This window comes from Thalia democratica, chromosome 4, assembly GCF_965202585.1.
Source record: "Thalia democratica chromosome 4, ktThaDemo2.hap1.1, whole genome shotgun sequence".
In the NCBI taxonomy this organism is placed as follows: Eukaryota; Metazoa; Chordata; class Thaliacea; order Salpida; family Salpidae; genus Thalia; species Thalia democratica.
The window spans coordinates 60,755,486-60,778,324 of record NC_139168.1 but is presented as its reverse complement, the minus strand read 5'-3'; the positions used below and the strand labels follow the sequence as shown (position 1 = coordinate 60,778,324).

Sequence of the window (22,839 nt, the reverse complement as noted above, 5' to 3'; positions counted from 1 at the left end):
AAAATTTTTACTGTGATTTTAGTATATATTTGTATAATAAATAAAATTTATAAAATTTATAAATCAGTGCTTATCTTTATATTTACAAGTTTTTTAACAATAAACAAGCTTAGACTTTTTCTTTAACTTTATATTAAATAACGTAATGTTTTAAATTTTTGTTATCTAAATCTGTAACAATTTTAAGGTTTAAGAAAAAGCAATTGTTTATTTAAATTTTCAAATTTACTTATTAGACATCACATTGCAAGGTTTTTATGTGTTTAGAAAGTATTTTTAGACAAATATTTTGAGTATGTATTTTATGTATTTAAGTATTTTCAAGCGAATGCAAGTGATATAGTTGTGGTTAACTTAATTTTACTTTAATACTTTAGCTCTTTTTTCATTATTAAATTTGTTTGTTTCCGAAGAAAAATGGGAGTGTTAAAAATTGTTGGAAATCCTCTAAGCTGGGAACAGACAAAAGTTCACAGTAAAAAAATTAAGTTTTTTGGATTAATCCAGTTTGTTAAAAATTATAACAGAATGAAAAAAAAGGAAGATTTTGGCTTTAAATGGGGCGATGAAGTGGAGCACTACATAATAAATGTAGAACAAACTAGTAAAACTGCAAGTCTGTGCTTGAACGGAGACAAAGTTTTGAAAAAGTTGTATGCACTCAACAGCAGCTTGCCAAAAAAACAACAAATCGATTGGAGGCCGGAGTATTCCGAGTTTATGGTCGAAAGTTCGCCAAGTGCGCCATACGACGATTCATTGGACAAACTGGCACATGTTGAAGACAACATGCTGATTCGCAGAAACCAAGCATTGAAGGTTTTAAACAAGCACGAAAAGATGATAACGATGACTCACTTTCCTCTAATAGGTTGCAAAAAGTTCACGGAACCTGTTTATGATGTGCGACCAGAAAGTAATAACCAAGTAACCAAATCGATATTTTTTCCTTCTCAGGCTATAGGTAGGCACTCACGATTTGAAGCATTCACCAAGGCTATGTACAAAAGAAAAGGAAAGAAACTGACGGCTAACATTCCAATATATTCAGACACAAATACCAGCTCACCTTTTGAGGAAACTTTTACCAATGAAGAAGACAACTGCTCAAGTCTTAAAAACCACATTTATATGGACACAACTCTACTTGCGTTCAGCAGCTGTTCAGTGCAAGTGACCATGCAAGCGGCAAACTTAAAACAAGCAACGCACTTGTACGACCAGCTTGCAGTCCTTTCCCCGATAATGCACGCTCTGAGCGCGTCTAGTCCTTTCTACCGCGGATACGTCTCAGACGTCGACACCAGGTGGGCGCTCTGCACGCAACTTTGCGACGACAGAAGCGAGTCAGAGCTTTCTGAAATCAAGCACTCGCGCTACAGCTCCGTGCAGTTGTACTTGTCGCAGGAGCGCTCGAAACTGAACGACGTTGGAGTCGCGGTGAATAGCGAAGCGTATGACTACTTAGTCTCCCAGGACGTCAACAAAGAGCTTGCCAAGCACGTGGCTCACTTGTGGGTCCGAGACCCGCTCATACTGTTCACCGACGAAACGGACTTTGAGAGCGACGATACCTACCGCAGCTTCGAAAACATCCAGTCGACCGTGTGGCAGGACCTTAGGTTCAAGCCGCCGCCCCATCCACACTCCGACATCGGATGGAGGGTCGAGTTCCGGCCGCTGGAGGCGCAACCGAGCGAGTTTGAGAACTCGGCGTTCGTTTGCTTCGTGGTGGTGCTGGCGAGGGCGCTCGTTCACTTTGAAGTAGATCTGACCATGCCGATGTCGATGGTGCACAGGAATATGGAGAAAGCGCAAGGGAACGACGCTTGCCGCAAAACCCTTTTCAGTTTTCGTGACAATATCAGTTCATATGATGGTGCTGAGAACGAGAAGATAAGTCTAATGTCTATTGATGCCATTGTGAACGGTGAAAACGACAGTTTCGTCGGTTTGGTAGGTTTGGTCAATAAATTTATGGAAACTCAAAGTGTTAATCAGGTGACTTTAGAGAAAGTGCAAAGTTACTTGAACCACATCAGCAACATTGCTTCGGGAAAGGTACTTACGACAGCTCAAAAAATGCGACATTTTGTTAGAAGTCACGAAGATTACAAAAAGGACAGCAAAATAAGTAGCAAAATTAACTTTGACATGATGAAGTCAATATGGAAAGTATGATGAAACAAAAGTGTATTGTATATATTTTTTATATAGTTCGTCGACATAGTAACTGAAAGCCCCAACATATAAAATGTAATAGTATTAAAAACAAAGTATTTTGGTAAAATTATAAACTCTCTGTGTGTTATTTTGCGCTTTGTAACTTATACAATAATTTTACTTGAAACGTTATCATTATTTATGCGTTGTTTAAGAATAGTTTGAAAATTGCAAAACTTTGATTTTAGTGAATATTTTAATATACTTTTATATACAATTTTTTTATAAAATAGGTTACACAAAAATCGCATTTTTATAACAAAGTTTGCAATATTATTTTTAATTGTAGTCAATGTTGTCGTAAATTTTCTTCACAACCTTCATTAATTTTTTTGATTAATTCTACTTTTCTTTTCCAAGATTTTTGTCTAATAGATAACTGTTTATAGGTTCAAAAAACATTTATCAACTAAAGTTTCTTAACTTCGTAGTTTTGACTAACTGCTTAGTCGCACTTTACTAAATATTGATACCGTTTAGTATTTAACTTTGCATTTGTTTTAGGACATTAATTTGTTAATTTTTCTTTTTATAACTTTTTCATAAAGTTTTTATAGAAAAAACTGCAATAAACCGTCAGTAAGCTTATTTAATTTATTTACAAGGTTATTATATAAATGAAAATATTTACCATAGTTAATGTTTTGAGAAAAACGTTTGTTATAAATGTAAAACTATTCACTGTTTAAACTGCAGCAAGTATCTGATAGAAAAGTACTGAGTTAATGTCTTGCTTTAAATTTTTTATCATTTAAAAGTAGTTTACTTTTACTGTTAAAAGACTTCGATATAATAATTTGTATAACATAAATTTAAATTGTTTATAAAAATTTAATGATAACAAATTTATTTAAATACAAATTTCACTAAGCTATAGCTAGTTTATATTATCCTCTTAAAAGAACTGTTAAAGTTGTTTACGACAATGTAGAGATTATAAATAACATCAAAAAACTATTTATATTTGCTATAGTTAATCAATTAAGGACAAATATTTTTTAATTTTGTTAATGTAGCTATTATTTTAGTCAGTATTTTAAGATTTTAATATAACTAAGGCTTTTTTTATTGTTCATGTTTTTTTTTAATGTATTTAAAGTTTGGGAGTTTGTAACAGTTTTCATATTCACTTTGATAATATTGATATTCCTAATTAAATCTAAAAAATAGTCTTAATCATAAACTTTTAATTTTATTGATATTCACAGCTTTTAAAGAGTATCTAAATATTTTTTTCAGTCTTTGCACATGAAAATTAGTTTAAATCGCAGGTCTGCAAAATACGGTTTGCAAGCCAAATGCGACCCTCAAAGATAGAATTTGCGGCCAGCTAAGTACTTATCAGCTTAAACCACTTCTTTTTAGAAACAGTAATAAAAAAAGTTTTTGTTGTGAAATCTTACAATTATGCTATTAACCTAATAATTTGTCATTAATATTTCTATACTATTGTGTAGTTTCTAACATTTTTAATTTAAAAAGTAATTTTATATTGATTAATACAAGTATTTTAATATAAGTACGGCCCGCAGAAGACTTTTTTTATACAGTGCGGCCTGCAAACAACTTTTTGTAGAAAATTTGGCCCGCCACATACAAAAGCTGCAGACCCCTTTATAATTTATTTATATGTCCATAGTCTTCATGAAAACAATAAAAATAAATTTTATTTGCCTTTAAGTTTTGGACAATATTCAATATACAATATACTACTCAAATATGTCAAAGACACAGTCAATGTTCGTTTGTGAATTTTTCACTCCATCAAAAAGATAAAATGTTCGAATGAATCTTTGAAAAACATATAAAAATATTTTTTGCACAATTAAGTTCTAGAAGATTTAAAAAGTTTTTCTAATGTCAATAAACTTAATAAAACAAAGAAACAATAAATAAACAACAATCAGTTCTAAAACTTCTGTTTATTGTAAAAATTTTAAAAATGGTTTGAACTTCAATGTGCAATAAGATTTTTTTTATCATTCGATTATTTTATCTTTAAATTACAAAAAGGGCTTTTTTAAACTGAGTTTTTAATACAATCACAAAAATATTACCGGTATTAACGATAAGTTGTTAAAAAAGTTATTTTTACTATTTTCAATTAAGTATAAATATTGTGAAACAATTGCTTAGCAAGCAACCTAGTTTACCATCCGCAATAAAACAAACAATACAACAAAATTTTAAGTAGGTTCTAACAGTACAAGATTAGAATTTAGGTGCCAGAACCATAAGGCAAGCTTTAATAGTCGACTAAAAGGTATAGCACAAATTTTCAAATCATATATGGGAATTAAAAGATAGGAAAAAAGAGTATAATTTAAAATGGAAACTACTTCGCAGAAACAAAACAAAACAAAAATAACAACACGTGTAACTTATGCAGCTTGAAAAAGTATGAAATCGAGAAAAAGAAGTCAAACTAAAATTAAAGAGTTAGCATTAAACAAAAGAAAAAAGTTAACAACCATTATCAAAACTTTTCAAAATAGAAAAATAACTTTAGTCATTAAAATTAAAAAAAAAAATAAGAACAGATACTAAAAACAAATTGCTTGTACATAATATTTTGTGAATGGACTGAAAGAAGTTATTTATTTAGTCACAATGTGTATAATGTTTCTAATATATTTTAATTGCTTGGATAGTTGACGCTATTTACGTCGAACAGTCTTTAGCAACATCAAAAACAGTTTTTTTTATACATTAAATAAGTAGATAGATATGTAAAACTTATTTCTATGTTAAAATTTAATTATTTAGGATTTGTTTAACCTATTTCTTTATCTTTAATAAATAAACTTTTATAAAATCTATCCTATTTATTGAAATCTTTAAAACTTCAATACAGCTTATTTTCGACTAATTCTAAATATATAATACAAATGCTTTTCTTTAACATTACTTTATAATGCTTAATAGAAAATATTTCATTTTCAATCTTTTTTATTTCTATTTATAAATATTTACACTTTAAACAAAGCATAGTAAATTTAACTAATAAAAAAGTTGAATAATCTGAAAAAAACTTTGGTTATAAAAATTTTTATCTTATAGACAGCGTAATAAGTATAAAAATATTCAAATATCTAGTACAATAATTTAGAAAAAATTAAAAGCATATGCTCACTGCAATAATTTTACTTTAAAAAAAATTAAAGTAAATATTTAACGTTTAATTTTATAAATAGGCCTAAAAGTTTTAGAATTGGTTTGTCGGCAAACAAAGAGTTTTTATAAATTTAAATTTAAAAACTTATTTTTACTAAAGCTTATTGCTTGGTCTTTTTATGACATACAAAATCTTTAAAACTTTAAGACATACTAATACTTTTTTAGTTTAATTATTTAATTGCTTGAAAACTTATATATAAGAACATTAATAAAAAGTAAGCTGTAAACTTTTTATCAAGCTTAGTTTAATAATATTTCCATTAAAAGCTGAAATCTTGTAAAACTTAATCATTTTGATAGTTTTTAAATAAAACTTAAACATTAACATTTTTTTTAATACGTATATATTTTGATTAAAAGAATGTTTTATATACAATAAGTTAAGAGTTAAAATATATATTTTTCTTTTGTTAAGTATATAAAATACTTCACTGTTTACTGGATTGGTCAATGAAGTACTAATTTTAAAATCAATTGCTCAAATTTTTGCTTTGGTAAAATAAAAAAATAGTATATTTACTATACAGCAACAAATAAAGCTCATTTTTATAAACTGTTATAAAAACACAAGGCGGCTAAGTTACATCTATAACGATTATGTCAATACCGGCTAAAGTTTAAGAGCCGGTTATTTACAAAACTCGTTTGAGACGATTACTTAATTCGTTGTGTACCAACTAATATTTTCAACTTTTTAAGTAATAACTAACAGTAAGTCTGCTAAATGACAATGACATAGAAGTAATACATCGTGCTTAATAAACAAGTCAAAAACACCTTTTTTGCTCTGTTACAGTTTTTTTTTTGAATAAAAGTATTCAAGGTAAAATTTTCACACGAAAGATGACCTTTAATAAAAATAATAAAATATACTTTTCTTTTGTTGAAAAAATTCATTACTTTTATTAAGAAATAGAATCTGTGTAGCTTCTATGCGCCACTTTTACAGCTTTTTTTAAAGTTACATGTGTAAACATTTTGTTTTCTCCTTACCTTTTTTAGCTTCTTTTACGATTTAGTTGTCATAAAAGCAAAAGTTATTGTTATGTTCTTAAAAAACTGTGGGAATTTTATTTTTTTGCAATTTTATTTCTACTCTACTTAACTTTGTACTATATAATTTTTTCTAAAATCAAGAACAAAGTACTTACAGTATAGTAGCAAAAATAAATTTAAACATTAAAAAATAACATAACTAAAAGTAAGTTGTTGTAATATTTTTTACAGAGAAGTTTAGTTTCAAACAAAACTTTTAATTAACTAAATAAAAGTTACACATCTAACAACTTGTTTTATACAAAAACAACTTGATTGTATCTAAAACTAATGATCTTTTGATATCGATAAAATGTTTTTTGATTTATATAAACAGCTGTTTGTTTATAGTTTGTTTTTGTTTATAGATCAAAAAACATTTAAAAAGTACTTTTAAGTATTAAAATAGTTAATCTAAGTAGTGATTCAAATTTTTTCATAGTATAATAACTTTAATTCAGCAAAAACTATATCAATAACAAAATTTTATTTTAAACCTTATGTTTCTTTCTTATGTTAGATTTAAAAAAAGCATTTTTATAGATCTTCAATAAAACATACTATAGTGTTATAAAGCACAATTATACAGTAATAAAAAATATTACATTAGATAAATACAAACTTAATGAGTTTATTTTAAAATGATGAAAAAGTTATCTTAAAAAGTTTATAGTTGCTCTAATTTTTTTTATTTGAAAATTTAATAAAATTTGGACTAATCACCCCAATTACTTTTTTTTATGATTAAAAATTTAAGAATATCAAATATTACTAGAAATTTTTGTAGATGTTTATAGCGATTAACTATTAACATGATGCAGCCAACAAAGTTTGTAAACAATACAAATATTAGAACTAAGTGTTAGAATATATATTATTTATTATAAAAAAATACAAATAGTAGTTAGACCATGGTATTTCTGCAATTTAAAGCTATTTACTAAAAATCACCACCTCTAGAGTTTAGTGAATAAATGTATCCTGTGTGATTGCTTTCAAAACAAGCATAAAATGTTAACCACAACCCGATAAAAACTACAGTAATCTACCACTTAACTCCTGAATCTAACTGTTTAAAACATCTTAGATTTACAAATGAATGTTTTTATTGTAGAACAAATGTAACTAAAACTAGTAGTAGTAATATTAGTGTTACTTACTTAAGTTGGTTGAAACTAGACATTTAGAAATCGTAATTCATATTAAACTTATTTGATAAATAAAAATGTTAATATAATTTGAGGTGTTTTACTTGAAGACAGAGTAATGATTTGTTATGTTATATAAAACAAGTTTCAGTGTTTATTTTATTTTTATATGTCAAACATTATTAGCTGCTAGATTTTGTGTCCTTTCTGCAAATTAAATAGCTGTTTAAAAAAATTAAACTTCTTTTCTATTCAATTTGCTTGTATACTTGAAATAACAAAACCTGAACATGCACAATAAATGACAATGGACCTACCAATTAATCAGTACTTTAAAGTTTAGATTTAAACCTTAAATGGTTTTTTGTGATCTAGGTATTTTTTCATCTAGGTAAAATTACAAAGTTACTGGGCAGGTAGTATAAGAAGTTGAACGTAACAAATTAAACTTCATGATTAAACTATTTTTACTAGCTTAGATACTTTTCTAGAGTGAACAACATTTTAAATTTTGACAACTCATAATTTGAAAATTCAAACTACAAAATTTCAACTCTTTTTTGATTTTTAATTATTGAAAACAATCTTATTATAAACACTAATTTTACTGACGTTTTTTTACTGCATCTAATTTAACTTTATAATCTCCGTAAATGTACCTAAGATCTTTTTTACTATTGATTTTAAACCCCAGAATGTTTAACGTAAGTTTTAAAATTTTGTTTAGCGGGATAAATTTACATACTAGCAAACTGTACTTTTACCTTTCGCGAGCTGGATTTTACTTTAATTTTGTAAACATTAGCGGTACGTACGTTTTTTTGTTTTTTTAATCAAAACTGTATTCTGAGGTACTGCTAAAATAATTTTTAAAACTTAAAACTTTTAAAACTGGTATTAAATTTCTCTTTTCTAAATAAGTATTTCAATGTTTTTTTTTACCGTTAAGATCTTATTATTTAGATCTACATGAGATTTTTTTGTTTTCTCAACTATATATAAGTTTTTAAGGTAAGGTCCCCTAAACATTCTTTTATGAATTTGAATTGCAAGAAGTTTAATTTTCAGAATTTGAATTTTCAAGTAGCCCTTAAATTTATTGATGTTTTACTTTTTTTTTATTAAGCTAGTTCTTGACCTAAAAGATACCAGTTTTTTTTTAATGTTTTTCTTACAAGCTTTCATTTAATTTCTAGAGGTACTTCGGAACACTATGGTCGATAATTACGTTGGTTTTTGAAAGATTATTTAATTATGACATCAGTATTTCTGTTAAGTTGGAAAAAACCTTTATCAAATTCTTTCAGCGATTGCTACACCTTTAACAATTTTTTTAGAAAGTTTTAAAAAATATCAACAAGATTAAGTAGAATTTTTCGGACTTAGAGTTTTTGAAGGCAAACAGTTTTAAAAACAGATAAATTCATTGCTTCTACAACTTAGAATAATTTACTACCGGGATAACTATAAGTAAGAAAACGTCTAGAAAACTTTTAAGGTCTTCTTTAATATTTTACGGAGTATTAAGCTTCGTATAGATAGACTCTATCTAGAATAAGTCTTAATATATTTTATTTAAAGTTAAACTTGTATCGTTTGGTGCATACAAATTTTAAGCAAGCTTCCTTATTTATAATTGATGAGTTGCTGATGGTGGAATTATGTCGTACTAAGTGTGCCCTAACGGTATTTTTAAGAAATGATAATATTACTCGAAAACCGTAGCGTAAAAAAGCTTAGTGATAATAAATTGTTAATTTCTATTTCCTAGATTTTTTCTTTAGTTTTATCTCAGCCATCAAAACATATTTAGAATCTAAAAAGCTTTTTAACACTAAAGAAAAACTTGATATTTTAGTATAACAAAATTTTAGATATAATAATAAATTAGTAATTTGGAATATCAGTTTTTTGTGTTAAGTACTTGCTACAGTACAAACATTTTAAATTGTATAAACAAAAGTTTCAAAAAAACCGAATAGCATACAAGACCCATGTACAGAAAACAGAAAACTTTTAAACTTTAAATCAAAACTATTTTTTTACCTATAAAGCTAGGTTTAAAAACTTGTATTTATAATACTTTTGAAATGCATTTATGTAAAATATTAATGGGTATATTTAAGATATAAAAAACTCCTATCAAAAACAACCTGGTAAGCATCATGTTCGACACACTTTAAAACGCTAACTACCATAAAAGTTTGTTGTTAGTTCTTGTAAGTTAAACTTTTTTACATGAGTTCTGAAAAACAGTCAATCTTTTAATAAATGTATCTTAAGTTTTCTATATTATATTATATATTATATTTAATTTATTCAAATGGCGATTTTAAAAATTCTGGAACATATGTTTCACAAAGCTTTAATTTTTCATAAAGCTTTGATCATCAGCCAGTTAAATTCAAAATAAAAAGCACTGTACTAAACAAAGATACAAAAGTTATGCAAAAAAACAAAAAACAGTATGACGTAATATTGTACATTACAAATATTCAGTACAAAAATCGATCTACCCTCTAACTAATTAAACAACAAAAATTAACGAAAACAACAGTTAATTGACTAAAAGCTTCTCTTAAAACACAACAAATTTTGAAGCATTTTATAGTCAATTAACTGTTGTTTTCGTTAATTTTAGTTGTTTAATTAGTTAGAGGGTAGATCGATTTTTGTACTGAATATTTGTAATGTACAATATTACGTCATAATGTTTTTTGTTTTTTTGCATAACTTATGTATCTTTGTTTAGTACAGTGCTTTTTATTTTGAATTTAACTGGCTGATGATCAAAGCTTTATGAAAAATTAAAGCTTTGTGAAACATATGTTCCAGAATTTTTAAAACCGCCATTTGAATAAATTATTTAAAAGCCCTTCAAGTGGGCTCAGTTGAAAGTGTTTAAGTTTAAACATTAACCTTATTTTATATATTATATTTATATATATATTTTAAAAACATTTCGATTTTATAACCAGAAAAAAATGTACAGTTGTATATGAAGATATAACAGTAATTAATTTTCTTATGATAAGAACTCTAAAAAGTCTAGAAGGTATAAAAGTTTTAGTTGAGACCTTTAAAACAATGTTTTTATCAGTCGGTCCTCAGTTGGTTTTTAACCAGTAGTCGGCAGACATTTGATAGTCACAGGCCTATTTTCGTAAATAAAAATGTTCGCAGGCCGCAGTTGTAAATTCAATTTTTACTATTAATAACACACCCAAACATTTATAGTGTATATTTAAATATCTCGTAAACTCTACCCTAAACCTTTTTTCACTCTACATTTATGACTTTAGAGTACCTATTGTGAGTTTCAAAATTTTCTTTTGAGGGCCAGATTTGCATGCTTGCGGGCCGCATCACATTTAGTATTGTAACTATTTAACATGTAATCAAAATTTCGAAGCTTTTATATTTTTTTACTGCAACTTTTACAATCAAATTAAGCTAACGAATCTTCTGCAGATACCGACAGAAGACAAACTTTTCTGTGGAACACACTAGCTTTTTGAAATCTAATCGAACTACCATTATCGAATTGTAGTTTAAATTATACTACATGATAGTTGATAACCACGAGCAGTAGTAAAAAATAGTTAGTAATTTGCAAAAATTAAAATACCTAATTTTTTACCTTCAACAACGCTCACTTTACAACGCATTTATCCAAAAAAAATTATAGTTTATTGGTTTCTTTTTACTTATTACCTTAGTAAAATTTAAACCAGGTATCAACTATAGGCTATACCTTAGGGGTCAACCAAACAGAATAAAACAGTTTTAGAAAAGATTAACTTAAGCGAAACTTATGACCCTTTTTATTTTAATTAAGACATAGTAATATCAAAAATAAAAATAAAAATCACCATAAAAAATTGGTAAAGAATCATTAATATTTATTAGTAAAAAAGAGTTTTCAAACTTTTGTACACATAAACATTCGTGCTTTCTTTCTTAAAGTGTGGTGAATTGAATCCTTTCTCCTTCCAACTTGAGTTTTAGCTTCTCTTTTGTTGTCTTTTGCTGCACGTTTTCTCTTGTATTTGTTGCTTTCTCGGGTTTGTTCGAGATAATAAAAAACTCCAATGTTCACACAGCTGTGAAAAATTATCTTTTTTACACTTTAAAGTTTTTATTGTGAAGCAAAAAATATATATAAAAGTTTAGTATCTTATGGACTTGCATAGCTCCGTTGGAATGTGTTATCTTGTAAACACACAGATACATATGTTAGTTTAACAAGAAAAAGTGCTGTGAAAGTTTTTTATTACATATTCTAGTAAACTTGCTTCGCTAGAATCTCTATTAGCAAACGATTAACTTTAAATTTTGAAAATTTGAAGCAAAAAATGTTACTTTTTTAGAAAACTAGTGAAACGAATAGTATTATTAATAAGAAGTAAAATAATTTTTCTAATTTTATTTTAATAACTTCAATAGATTTTTATTTAAAAACCTTCTGCAATTAAAAATGAAGAAAAGAATTGTGTAAGGAACGGATATGGATTCTTTTGGAATACCATTACCAGCAACTGCTATTCCAAATATCAATAGTGGAACTATGAAGAAATTATAAGTAATTTGTTATAGTGGTATAAATAGAGTTGTTTTATTTTTTAGTAATTAGTTTATAAAACTGTTCAAGTTATTTTATAGATAAAAACTTAAAATTCACCAGTAGTTATGACAAATCCTATGACCATGTAAGTAATTGTTTTGTTTCTTTTTAAGTCCTTTAACTTTTTACTGACAAACTGTGATCTAAGACTTTTCGGACTTTGAAGAAATCTTTTTCTTATCATCAAATAAGTTGAAAAATTTGTGCACAACTGTAGAATATTTAAAATATATTGTTATTATTCACATTATACGATACTTGTTACTTTACAGTGAATAAACTTTTTATATTGAAAAGAATAAAACCAATGTTGTGGTGTTTTTCTTAATAATATCTACCAAAATCTAAGATTCTTTTTTGTAGAGTTAAGTATTAAAACTAAATAAAATCACATATAAACTCACAAATTGCCAAAATATAACAACAAAATGTTTAAAAATAAAACAAATACTTTTTTACAAAAAGATATCGAACATAAATAAGCATACTTAAAAAATTAATCTTATAATTTTCTAGTTTGAATTTTTTTCTACCATAGTTACGTAGGGAAGATATATAAAGATGATTATGACAAATAATGAGTTATCCTTTATTGACTGTAGTGAAAGGAAATGTAGAAACAAAACTTGGTTGTATGCAACATTTAAGTCTAAGGCACGCCACACTAAAAAAAAATTTGAAGAAAAATATGCTTCCACATTATTAGTAGTAACCAATAAAACCAAGATGTCAATTGAAGGTACAAGTATATATTTTTTAATAAAAAAATTATGAAAAATCCATATTAAATATTAAAAGTTTTAATTTTTTTAAGTCTAAACACAGATAACATTACAAAAACTTTGTTTTACAACTACGTTATTAAAAACCTTTTGTAAGCAAATTAAAACCTCTAAACTAAATAGACAAATTAAACTTAACTTTTTAGTTTAATTTTAATAAACTATTGTATAACAAAAAATACTCGGAAAGGTAGATATCATAAAAGCGAAAATCCAAACTCCAGCTAAAATGTAAAGAACATGAGTCCTTCGGAGTTTCTTGCCAGGTCTTGCAACGGAAATAAACTTATGGATGCATATTTTGTTCAATTGGTACAAGGACAACAAATAGAAAAAAATAAAAATAGTAGAAAGCCCTTTGCTCGTCGCACTGTCCTTACTCCTCTGTACTTTCAAAACCAGTTGAAATCCGTTGTTGTTCAGTGTCCAATAAATGTTCGGTAGAATTTTGGAGAAAATAAACATAGCTGCATCGAAAAGAAGTTTTTTATTGCTTTTAGATTTTTAGAACTTTCTTATTGTTTGTTTTCTGAAAGACTTTTTTATAGCTTTAAAAACGAAGTTAACTGTGATTATATAAAGTAATAAGTATTATTAAATATATTATTTGTAAGATGTTCAATCGAGCTTTGGATGTTTTAATTTTGTAGTTTTGTTCTAAAAATACAGTTTTAAAGAAAAAACAGGTTATAAACAAATGTATGTAAACCTGTACTGATGTCTGAAATGCATAGTGAGCTCCGTAAAATATCAACCTTAGTCGGTTTGAGGTTTGTATCAACCCAAGTTTGAAATAAAACAAACAAGTTTCCAAAAAGTATGAACAATCCAAGGATTAGGTAGCATATGACTAGTACGGTTTTAAGTAGAATACTGCATTTGGTCATTATAAAAAAAAAGTATTTTGTAGATGTTTATCATTTAGATTTAAATTTAAACTTTAGTTATTATGCTAAAAAATTACTTTAGTTTAACTTTTAATAGTTCTGATACCACAAACTGAATTAGTTTGTTTTTTTTTTGAGTTAATAGCTCAATAAAGTTGCTAATATATATTAAGTGAAAACAAAAAAAAAAATTATGAACAAGAAGCTTGAGTCAAAAGTTTTTAAGTTTTATTTTGTTTGTGCTTTGTATTAAAATCAATTAAGTAAACTTACACACAATCATCACATCTTGTAAACTGCTCTTTATAACATTTCTTATAAACGTTCCACTTGCAAAAAGCCGGGGCTCCATACAGTTGTAAGTCTTCTGGTGATTGAATTGAAGAAACATTCATTGTTTTTAAAAACCTCTCCATTTTCTTGCGCCTGCAAAGTGTATGATTTATTACAGTTTTTAAAAAAAAAGTTATATTGTTCTTGAAGTGACTCAAAAATCTTAAATGTTTGCAAATAAAGTTTTGTTTATATATGAATATTGAACGCACATTTATATTTTGTAGTAAAACTTTAGTTAAGAAACTCATATAGCAACTGAAAATTTTTTAAGCAATTCTAAAAAAAAAAATCAATGAACAATAAGTTTTCTGTATAATACACAACATAAAATCCTTCTCTATTTAATGCAAATTATTAATGACAATGTATTATCTTAAAAGTTTTCTTTTATATTTTTTTAGTTCAGAAAACGGTTTTTTTGTATGCAAAGTTTACTCGAGTCAAACATTTTAAAAAAATACCAGCTTAGGCCAAAGTATAAAACTAATACGATAGTTTTCTTTACCTTATAGCTTCTAACGCAGAACTGTTCAGAGTACTTTTTGTTGGACTTAATTGTTGAATTTCAGTGTATTGCTGAATCTCACTGTTAAAAAACTAACATTAGTCTATTTATTTTTTACTAATAAAAGAAAATTTTCTACCTAGAATTTGCAATATTTTTTCTTCTATTATTTCTTATACTGTAACAGCTCTTGTTTAAAGCTATTAACAGTATTAGCAAACACTTCATTTTGTACGCTAAGTATTAAACTTATCAATAAAGTAATCAAACTATTGAAAATGTTTTATAAAATCAAAGTCTTTAACTTATTTTACCGGAAAGCAAATTGCGTAGGTGTAATTTTTTTATAGTTCATATGATTAGTAGAGTAGCTTTTGTCAATATATTTATTGTATTGTACCATTTTGATTTTTATGTGAGAAATAAACAAAAACTAAACTTTAGTATTTCATATGAATACAAATCTAATTTTTTTTTTTAAATCATTGTAAAACATAATAACTAAAAATGTAAAAAATGTTATATAAATTTATTAACTATAGTTTAAAAATAGTTCTATATGGTATATTGATATATCCAGATAGATCAATTTATTTTTTTTGGTTGTAAATTGAAATAAAAAAGATAACATTTTTCACGTTCTATGTTACTAGGTACTTCTTGATCTAAATTGGAAAATTGAACTATTTCAAATAGATCTTTAGTCATAGTTATACAGCAAATTAGACTTAAAAAACAGCTCAAAAGTGCTAACTTTATATGGTCTAGTCTAAATTTTATACATTAAACGTAATTCAAATATAAGAAAAGGCATTAATGTTTACAGATAATCGAAAAATCCATTAAACCATAAACTTCAACAATATTAACGTCATTTTAGTCTGCCATTTTTGAAAGAAAATGACGTTAATATTGTTGAAGTTTATGGTTTAATGGATTTTTCATCAATGCTAACTGCTGGAGGAAATCTTTAACCCGTTTTTACCTACATTCAAAACAGTTTAAAATAATCTTTCCAACAACTGCAAAAAATTTACTAGAACTAAACGACAGTCTACCCTAATATAGATATTTTTCATAAGTTTTAAGAAATATATGTACATATTTCATTATATCCGATAGGTCTATTTATAATTGTTTTACTTTTATTTTTATATTGAAGTATGTAACTACTTAACTATTCGTTAGTTATATTTATCTATCATCTTTGTACGAGTTCTTTTATTTTTTGTTTCTTTTTAATAACATGAAAAATTTAATTAAGAATTTTTTTTCTTACATTTTCACTTGTAGTTGGTAATTTTCTTTAACTTTATGATTTAAAAAAAAATAAATTTGAGTAAAAAATTTTTTCTTGCTCAAAAGTACCTAATCAACCAGCAGACTACTTTATAAAAAAGACTAATGCTATGTAGAAACATTACTTTTAGAAATATTGTGCCACATGATTAAATGTTTTTGCAACAATATTTTTTGCATTAATTTTTGTTAAATAATTTTTGATAAAAGTCAAGTCAAGTGTTACTGCAAAAACAAATGTTTTAATGGGAAAAAAAAATAAGCTCTTACTTTTGATTTTCAAACTCATGAAAAATATATTTTTGTATAAGATGTTCTACTTTGGTAAAATAATGTTTTTGTTGGTATTTTATAGAATATAAAATTTAAAAATCGCATAGTTTTTTAAAAGTATATTTGTATAGATTAAAAACATTGGTATATTGCTTGTGATTGTAAAAATACTAACTTTTTAAAAGTTATTACAAATTTTATCTGTTCAATACCTTCTCTGATAATTATAATATTTTACTTAATACTTTTAAATGTAAACAAACATAAGATTTAGAACAACTTGTATTACTTTCCACTTGCTTAGTTTAACTCAATCATATGATAACTTTTTTTGCTAAGTAGTAAAAATAAAACTGTTACGAAAATGTTCTCAACGCATTTTTACAAAAAATAAACAAAAGCTTAGAAAATTTAAACTAATATAATAATTTTAAATTATAGCATAACAAAATATTCACAGCTTTGCAGAAGTAAATAGAAGTTTAATCTACCTAGTAAAACTTTTTAGAAAGTGTAAATGCAGGAAACTTGTTAATATAACGTCACTATGACTACGTACTATATTTAAAATACACAAAACTTGAGTTAGGTTAATTTATTAAGATAAAACTAAAGTGTAAACAATACAAAAATAAAAGCTATTATAAGAAAATTCAATTTAGGACTCTTGAATTAAACATTTTCCGAAATTCTCATTTTGACATCATCATTTTCACAAACTCTGTTTGAAATCATTTTAACAATTTTATAAATAACATATAAATAAACTAAAACTGTGTGACTTTAAAATTAATATGTTGACGTAAAATTTACAGTATTAGATATTTTAAAAATATTTATATTTTTAACTTTATTAACAGTTTACTTTTTTATTTAACTTAATTAGCAGTTTAACTATGAACTATACTTTTTGGTATGACATTATATATTTATGTACATCATGAATTTTTAAAGGTTGCAAAACCCTTTTAGACACGCATTCAAATGCAATGTATGCTGTTTTTATAATTTCGATTAAAAGTAAACAATACTTACCCTAAAGTTAGTTTTAAAAGTACTTAAAGTTTTTTTTTTTAATAGACAAACGTAGAATAAAATAACTTAAGTACTTAGAAATAACAAAAACGTTAAAAAATCTTAAGAAACTAGTGCTAAGTTTGTAGATAAATATTATCTAGCTGAAATGATCATCTTGTCATTGATAATAAAGTTAACATATAATTATTTATAAAATTACTTTTCAAAAATTATACGAATTTTAGATATTAAAAGCATGTTTTAAGTTTTTAAACTTTTGCCGTACTTACTTAATTAATTTGAATATAACTCAGCTACTATGTTTTAAACTCTACTAACTATATGACCTTTACTTTAATTTTAGAACAATTCGATTAAAACATTTCCATTCAAAACTAGACTATTTGACGTGAGAATCATGCTTAAACTCAATAATAACAAAAACTTTAACTTTCCAATTAATTCAAGCAAATCTACCTTCATATCCAATCTTCCCGTCCCCGTCAACATCCGCCTCCCTGACCATTTCTTCCACTTCTTCGTCAGTCAGCTTTTCTCCCAAGTTCGTCATCACGTGACGCAATTCCGCCTTCGATATGAAGCCGTCCCCGTCCTTCAAAATTTGTAACGATGAGCAAGAACAACTAAACTTACTTTTGTAAATATTGCGTGTGTATGGTATGAGAATGTTAATTGGTAATTATTATTAAGCGCCATTTATAGTTGATTGCTTCTATGTTACCTTTTAAAACTTAATAATTGATGACATAAGGGTTTTTAATTATAAAATAAAAGTACGCTATTCTTAAAATCAACTGTTGTTAAAAAAATTGTTTATAAGTATGGTATCATATTAAAAATACATCTTAAAACTTTTAATTTAGTTCAAAGTGTTATTTGCAAACAGTAAATTTTATCATATAATGCTTTTATTTAATTCTGTTAGCAGTAATTTGTACATATTACAGTTGCTCATTGGTAGATAATAACTTTATCAAAAACGCGGAAAGCCTCTTTTATTTCTTCCTCTGTGTCAGTGTCGTGCAGTTTACGGGACATCAGAGTCAGAAATTCAGGAAAATCGATGCAGCCACTTCCATCCATGTCTACCTCGTTTATCATATCCTGATTTATTGTTATGTTTTTTTATATTTATTGTTAACTCTTTTTTTCTGTCTTTTTTTAAGTTTTATTGTTGTTTATAACATTATTATTATCTTTGTTATTATTATTACGAACATAAAATTTTTAGTTAGTTTGAAACTTTAGATCTATAAGTTGCATAATCTATAAAAATATATTATAAAATTAATCATTGTAACCAAGTCGTAAAATTAATTAAACTTAACTTTAAAGTTAAAGAAAACTTTAAATAATTAAAAATGAAGTTCAAAGCTGTCTATCCTAACTATCATGTGTAATCATATAGCCAATTTTAGTAAACAAGGCTAAAATAATAATTTGAAATTCATGGTTATATGTTGATAAACGCAATTTTTTCAATAGTGATTGTGTATTTTCAAAACTGTTTACCAAAAGTTCCTGTTCGGTTGGGTTTTGTCCAAGGGACCTCATTACATACCCTAATTCATTTATTGAAATGGTACCATCTCCATCTTTATCAAACAACGAAAATGCCTCTTTGAATTCTACAAGCATGACATTTTGATTATCGTGTTTATTGTTTTGGTACAAACTTATTTGATTTAAAAAAAATCTTATAGAATTTAAAGTTAACGTTTTATTTAAAATAGTTTTAAAGTAAAACATATATGCTAATACCACGTTTCTTTTATTAATATAAAGTGTATTTTAATTAATAAAAGAAGCTAACTTTACTAAAATGAAAAATAATAATTTAACATGATGCAATTTAAAGTCCTAACTTACCAGCTATTTGTTCGTGCACAAGTTGATCAGCCTATTATAGAAAATTAATATTATGAATTTATTACTAAAATAAATATTAAAAATATTAAGCTAAATAAGCTTAAAACTGAATTCGTTTTAAAAGTTTATTAACATTAAATGTACAAAAAATCACGTTTAAATTTACCTTAAGTTATAGAAAAACTTTTGATTACTTTTTAAAAATTGTTTTATATTATATTTAATGTTATTAATATAACGCGTAAATTAACTAATACATTTAAATAGTCGACTAACAAATAAGTTTAAAAACAAGTTGATTACACTCTTTTTATACTGTGCATTAAAATTTAAAACAGTTAGTCAGAATGTAAAATATCTTTGTATTAAGTCTATAACTTAAGTGATTGAAAAATAAGATTTAACAGGATACAACGCAATCTATAACTTTCTATTGTAAAGTTTTGAGTATAAAACACTCTTTAGTTTTTAATGTGCTTGATTTAAATAAAACGATTTCTGTTACTTTAAAAACATTAAAAAAAAACTATTTTAATACCGCGGAAAAAAGTTAAATATTAAAACGCTCAATTAACTTTTTTTCTAATAAGACATATAAAAACTATAATCAAAACATTTAGTAGATTATTTCAAAATATTTTAATAACTGTAATAGTATAGCGAAATATTAAATACATGGAAATCTTTTGTAGAAGTTAGTAAAAAGTTATTTGTAGTAGAAATACTGAGTTAAGAACAAGGTTTTTAAAAAAGAATACAAAAGTTTCAGTTTTTAGAACCGAGTGTTTATAAAAAGGTTTATGTTTTTATAAAAGTGTAAAATAGGTTAAAAAAAAAAAACCTTTACTATCAAAAGTACAAAAATTGTTTTTTTTTTTTTAACTAATAAGTAATAACAGCAAGTCACCGTTTTGTTCGATAAAAAGTCTAGTTAAACTTGAACGAAAAAAAATATGTTTTGTGTGTATGTGATATAAAACGTAAAAATAAAAATTTTAATGATATCTAAGCCAATGGTAGTAGTTTAAAAAAAAATTAAATTTAAGAATATGTTTGAACTTGACTGATAGCAACACTAACACAAAATTGTTATTCTTTCTTAATTTACTAAAATACGTATTTAAAAATGTTAAGATTCTTTTAATATCATTGTTAACAAATTGTCTTTTAATACAAGTATAATTTTTTAAACGTAGTTTAGTTTAGTCAAAGATACTTAAAACAACTTATTTGTTTCAAACTTATCGAAATTATACGAAAAAAAACTTTTTTTGTCTAAAACTGAATGACTAAGAACATTAATTAAACTTAAAACATGAATGTTAAATTCTTACCATTTTATTTCGATTCACACTGAATGAATTCTTCCTAGCATTAAAGATAAAAGTACGTTATACAAGTTAAATAAAAAGCGTTCAACTTCTAAATGTTTATGTAATAAGTTTTAAAGTTAATTAAGCAACTTGTCATAAATATAAGACACAACTAAAATTTTTTACCCAAAATACACTAATTCTGAATCTTTATTTTAAAACTCATAAAAAATTTTCATGGAATAAATTAATCAAAATAAAACTAAATTTCAAAAAGAATATAATTAGCTATATGCATGATTAGTCTGACATATATTCTTAAGCACAACAGGCTCAAATAAAAATGTTTACTTAATTACACAACCAAGAAAAATACAGTACCAATACAAAATCTTTAAAACTAATGCTTAAAAATACACTTAATAATACCCACAATTCAGTTATTTTGGCTTGCGATGTACTTTTATTTTAAAATTATACATTTTTAAAAAAGTAAAATTTACATTAAAACTTACAATTCGGCTCCTTATTTTAAAGTTAATAATCACTAGTAATTAAATATTGCACATTTTATAACATTTTGCTTTAAAACAGTATGTTATGCTAACTACTAAAATTATTTTAAATAATTGCGTCCCGTTGAAGAACTTTTTCTAGGCAATGCAGCCCGACAGCAAGTTTTTCTAGAAAAGTTTGCTTGTTACATATATAAAGCTGCCGACCACTGTTTTATAACTTTTTGTTACATAATCTAACTGTTTTACTAAAAACTGTAAAATAAACTATTGCTTAACTACTATTTAAAAATCTCAAACCCAAAAGTTTACTTAAAAATCGCTAAAGAAAACTAATATATATTTTATACTGATACAAACAACTACTAAACATTAGTTTTATTAAAGTTGTTTTAGTTCAAAGCTTAATTTAGACTAAAAGTCAAACTAAATATGCTGTCTAAAACTGCTAAACATACACCTTATTAAAACAATTTTTAAACACTCATTCTTTCGTTTTCGTACGTCAAAGTCACACCTTAAATTTAGCGTCTTTTGTGTAGGTCATTGTTTAAAGACTTTTCCATGTAAAGTACTCATAAAAAGCATCATTACAAAAACAATCTAGCTTACCATGTAAAGATTTACTTTGAAGCTGAAAACTTTTTGCAGCCGTATGCTTAAAAAGTTGGTTAAAATTTATCGTTTATATCTGCATAATTATAAATATAACAATTTCTGCAAATTTTTATTGATTATTTCGTTTAATGTACAAACAAGTTTCAACATGTTACTACAGTTAGACGCGTATATTTTATAAAACTACATTTAATATCAACTATTAGTACTAAAAGTTACAAGTAGTAAAAAACAATTATTACAAAAGTATAACTAGTTATTTTTGAATTACAGTCTAAGATATTTTGGTATACAAACAGTTTGTAAAAATTAAGAATAACAAAAATTTTTTGTGTTTTAATTAAAAAAATGTGGTCATTTGGCAGCCATAAGTTACGTTTATTTTCAAATATGTTTGGTAAATTTTCTGTTTTATTTATTTTTTGTTTATTAAAGCCCAACATCGCGAAAAAAATCCAATTCACTTACAGTACGTCGTTTTACGTCTAGTGAATAATTGATAATACTGTCAAACGCAAATTACACTTTTGCACTTAAGATACAAGGCTTTAATGACAACTCGTTAAAGTTTTCTTTAATAAGTTATTAGATGTTTTCAAAACAATTTTAAGCTATAAATTTTCTAACTGCTAGGAAAAAACAACTATGTCATTAGTTTTATTAAATGATAGGTTTATGATAAAACATTAACTAAGTCTATGTGAACTTTTACTTTTTTAAATAAAATCTTTAGAACTAAAATATTTTTAAATGAATTAAGTATTTAATCTATATATACTTTCCTTAAATACGATTTAGAATTATAGATTTTGAAATATATGACAAAGTTAAAGTACAATAAGCAATTTAATGAAATTTGAGTATAAAATAATTTGATTGAATTTCATCAAATACTTTCAAATAAGTTATGCTTCTTTAGACGATTTTATTGTAGCTTTTTTACTTATCAGCTTCTTATAAAAAAATTTAAAGTATTTTTTAGTCGTAAATAAATGAGGATGGTACAGTTTTAGACAAGTTTTTCTTTTAACTAGTTTCCACAAAAGTCAGCAACAATTCCTTCAACCTGTAAAACAGCAAGTTTTAAATTAGTAGAATCTAAACACTTAGTTTACAAAAGATGTGTAGCAAAACTTGGTGATAATCATAACAATTTTAAGTCCTTTTAGAAAGACTCCAAGTGTACTTTACTATTAA

At 25.6% G+C, this 22,839-nt stretch overlaps 4 protein-coding genes and 1 pseudogene across 6 annotated transcripts in view; 1 reads left to right on the top strand and 4 right to left on the bottom strand.

Annotated features, from left to right (window-relative positions):
* The first annotated feature begins 528 nt into the window (after nt 1-528).
* On the top strand, nt 529-2,181 carry LOC145833490 (glutamate--cysteine ligase catalytic subunit pseudogene; annotated as a pseudogene).
* Nucleotides 2,182-11,505: 9,324 nt separating this feature from the next.
* On the bottom strand, nt 11,506-12,292 carry LOC145833489 (uncharacterized). The gene is made up of 3 exons (XM_082940662.1): nt 12,265-12,292; nt 12,046-12,148; nt 11,506-11,686 (listed from the first exon to the last, which is right to left on the bottom strand). The coding sequence occupies exons 1-3, from the start codon at nt 12,290-12,292 to the stop codon at nt 11,506-11,508; spliced, it is 312 nt and encodes a 103-aa protein (XP_082796788.1).
* Nucleotides 12,293-14,145: 1,853 nt separating this feature from the next.
* Nucleotides 14,146-14,960, bottom strand: LOC145833487 (uncharacterized). The gene is made up of 3 exons (XM_082940661.1): nt 14,857-14,960; nt 14,718-14,798; nt 14,146-14,302 (listed from the first exon to the last, which is right to left on the bottom strand). The coding sequence occupies exons 1-3, from the start codon at nt 14,943-14,945 to the stop codon at nt 14,146-14,148; spliced, it is 327 nt and encodes a 108-aa protein (XP_082796787.1). The 5' UTR covers nt 14,946-14,960.
* A 1,915-nt stretch (nt 14,961-16,875) lies between these two features.
* On the bottom strand, nt 16,876-20,620 carry LOC145834597 (uncharacterized). Its single transcript, XM_082942068.1, has 6 exons — nt 20,531-20,620; nt 19,197-19,227; nt 18,840-18,955; nt 18,297-18,431; nt 17,784-17,919; nt 16,876-17,010 (listed from the first exon to the last, which is right to left on the bottom strand). The coding sequence occupies exons 1-6, from the start codon at nt 20,531-20,533 to the stop codon at nt 16,982-16,984; spliced, it is 450 nt and encodes a 149-aa protein (XP_082798194.1). The 5' UTR covers nt 20,534-20,620; the 3' UTR covers nt 16,876-16,981.
* Nucleotides 20,621-22,575: 1,955 nt separating this feature from the next.
* LOC145834498 (uncharacterized) overlaps nt 22,576-22,839 on the bottom strand; it is a 36,241-nt gene continuing 35,977 nt past the window's right edge. For 2 of the 3 annotated variants that reach the window (XM_082941940.1, XM_082941941.1), the window contains exon 12: nt 22,576-22,708. In XM_082941940.1, coding sequence (XP_082798066.1) covers nt 22,673-22,708 — 36 coding nt within the window. In that variant the 3' untranslated portion in view covers nt 22,576-22,672. The remainder of the gene's footprint in view (nt 22,709-22,839) is intronic. The other variant, XM_082941942.1, reaches the window with a different exon arrangement.

What these genes read in the sequence shown, in the direction of transcription:
- LOC145833487 (XM_082940661.1), bottom strand. Translation starts at nt 14,945, where the DNA reads ATGAAGTGTTTGCTAATACTGTTAATAGCTTTAAACAAGAGCTGTTAC. An exon ending in AAAAATATTGCAAATTCTAG is followed by an intron (nt 14,799 to 14,856) that starts GTAGAAAATTTT and finishes GTTTTTTAACAG; the next exon opens with TGAGATTCAGCAATACACTG. An exon ending in TCTGCGTTAGAAGCTATAAG is followed by an intron (nt 14,303 to 14,717) that starts GTAAAGAAAACT and finishes TACACTTTGCAG; the next exon opens with GCGCAAGAAAATGGAGAGGT.
- LOC145834597 (XM_082942068.1), bottom strand. An exon ending in TGTGCACGAACAAATAGCTG is followed by an intron (nt 18,956 to 19,196) that starts GTAAGTTAGGAC and finishes TCATGCTTGTAG; the next exon opens with AATTCAAAGAGGCATTTTCG. An exon ending in CGGGAAGATTGGATATGAAG is followed by an intron (nt 17,011 to 17,783) that starts GTAGATTTGCTT and finishes GATTTCAAACAG; the next exon opens with AGTTTGTGAAAATGATGATG.
- LOC145833489 (XM_082940662.1), bottom strand. Translation starts at nt 12,292, where the DNA reads ATGGTCATAGGATTTGTCATAACTACTG. An exon ending in AGGATTTGTCATAACTACTG is followed by an intron (nt 12,149 to 12,264) that starts GTGAATTTTAAG and finishes ATTTCTTCATAG; the next exon opens with TTCCACTATTGATATTTGGA. An exon ending in TTCATTTTTAATTGCAGAAG is followed by an intron (nt 11,687 to 12,045) that starts GTTTTTAAATAA and finishes AATTTTTCACAG; the next exon opens with CTGTGTGAACATTGGAGTTT.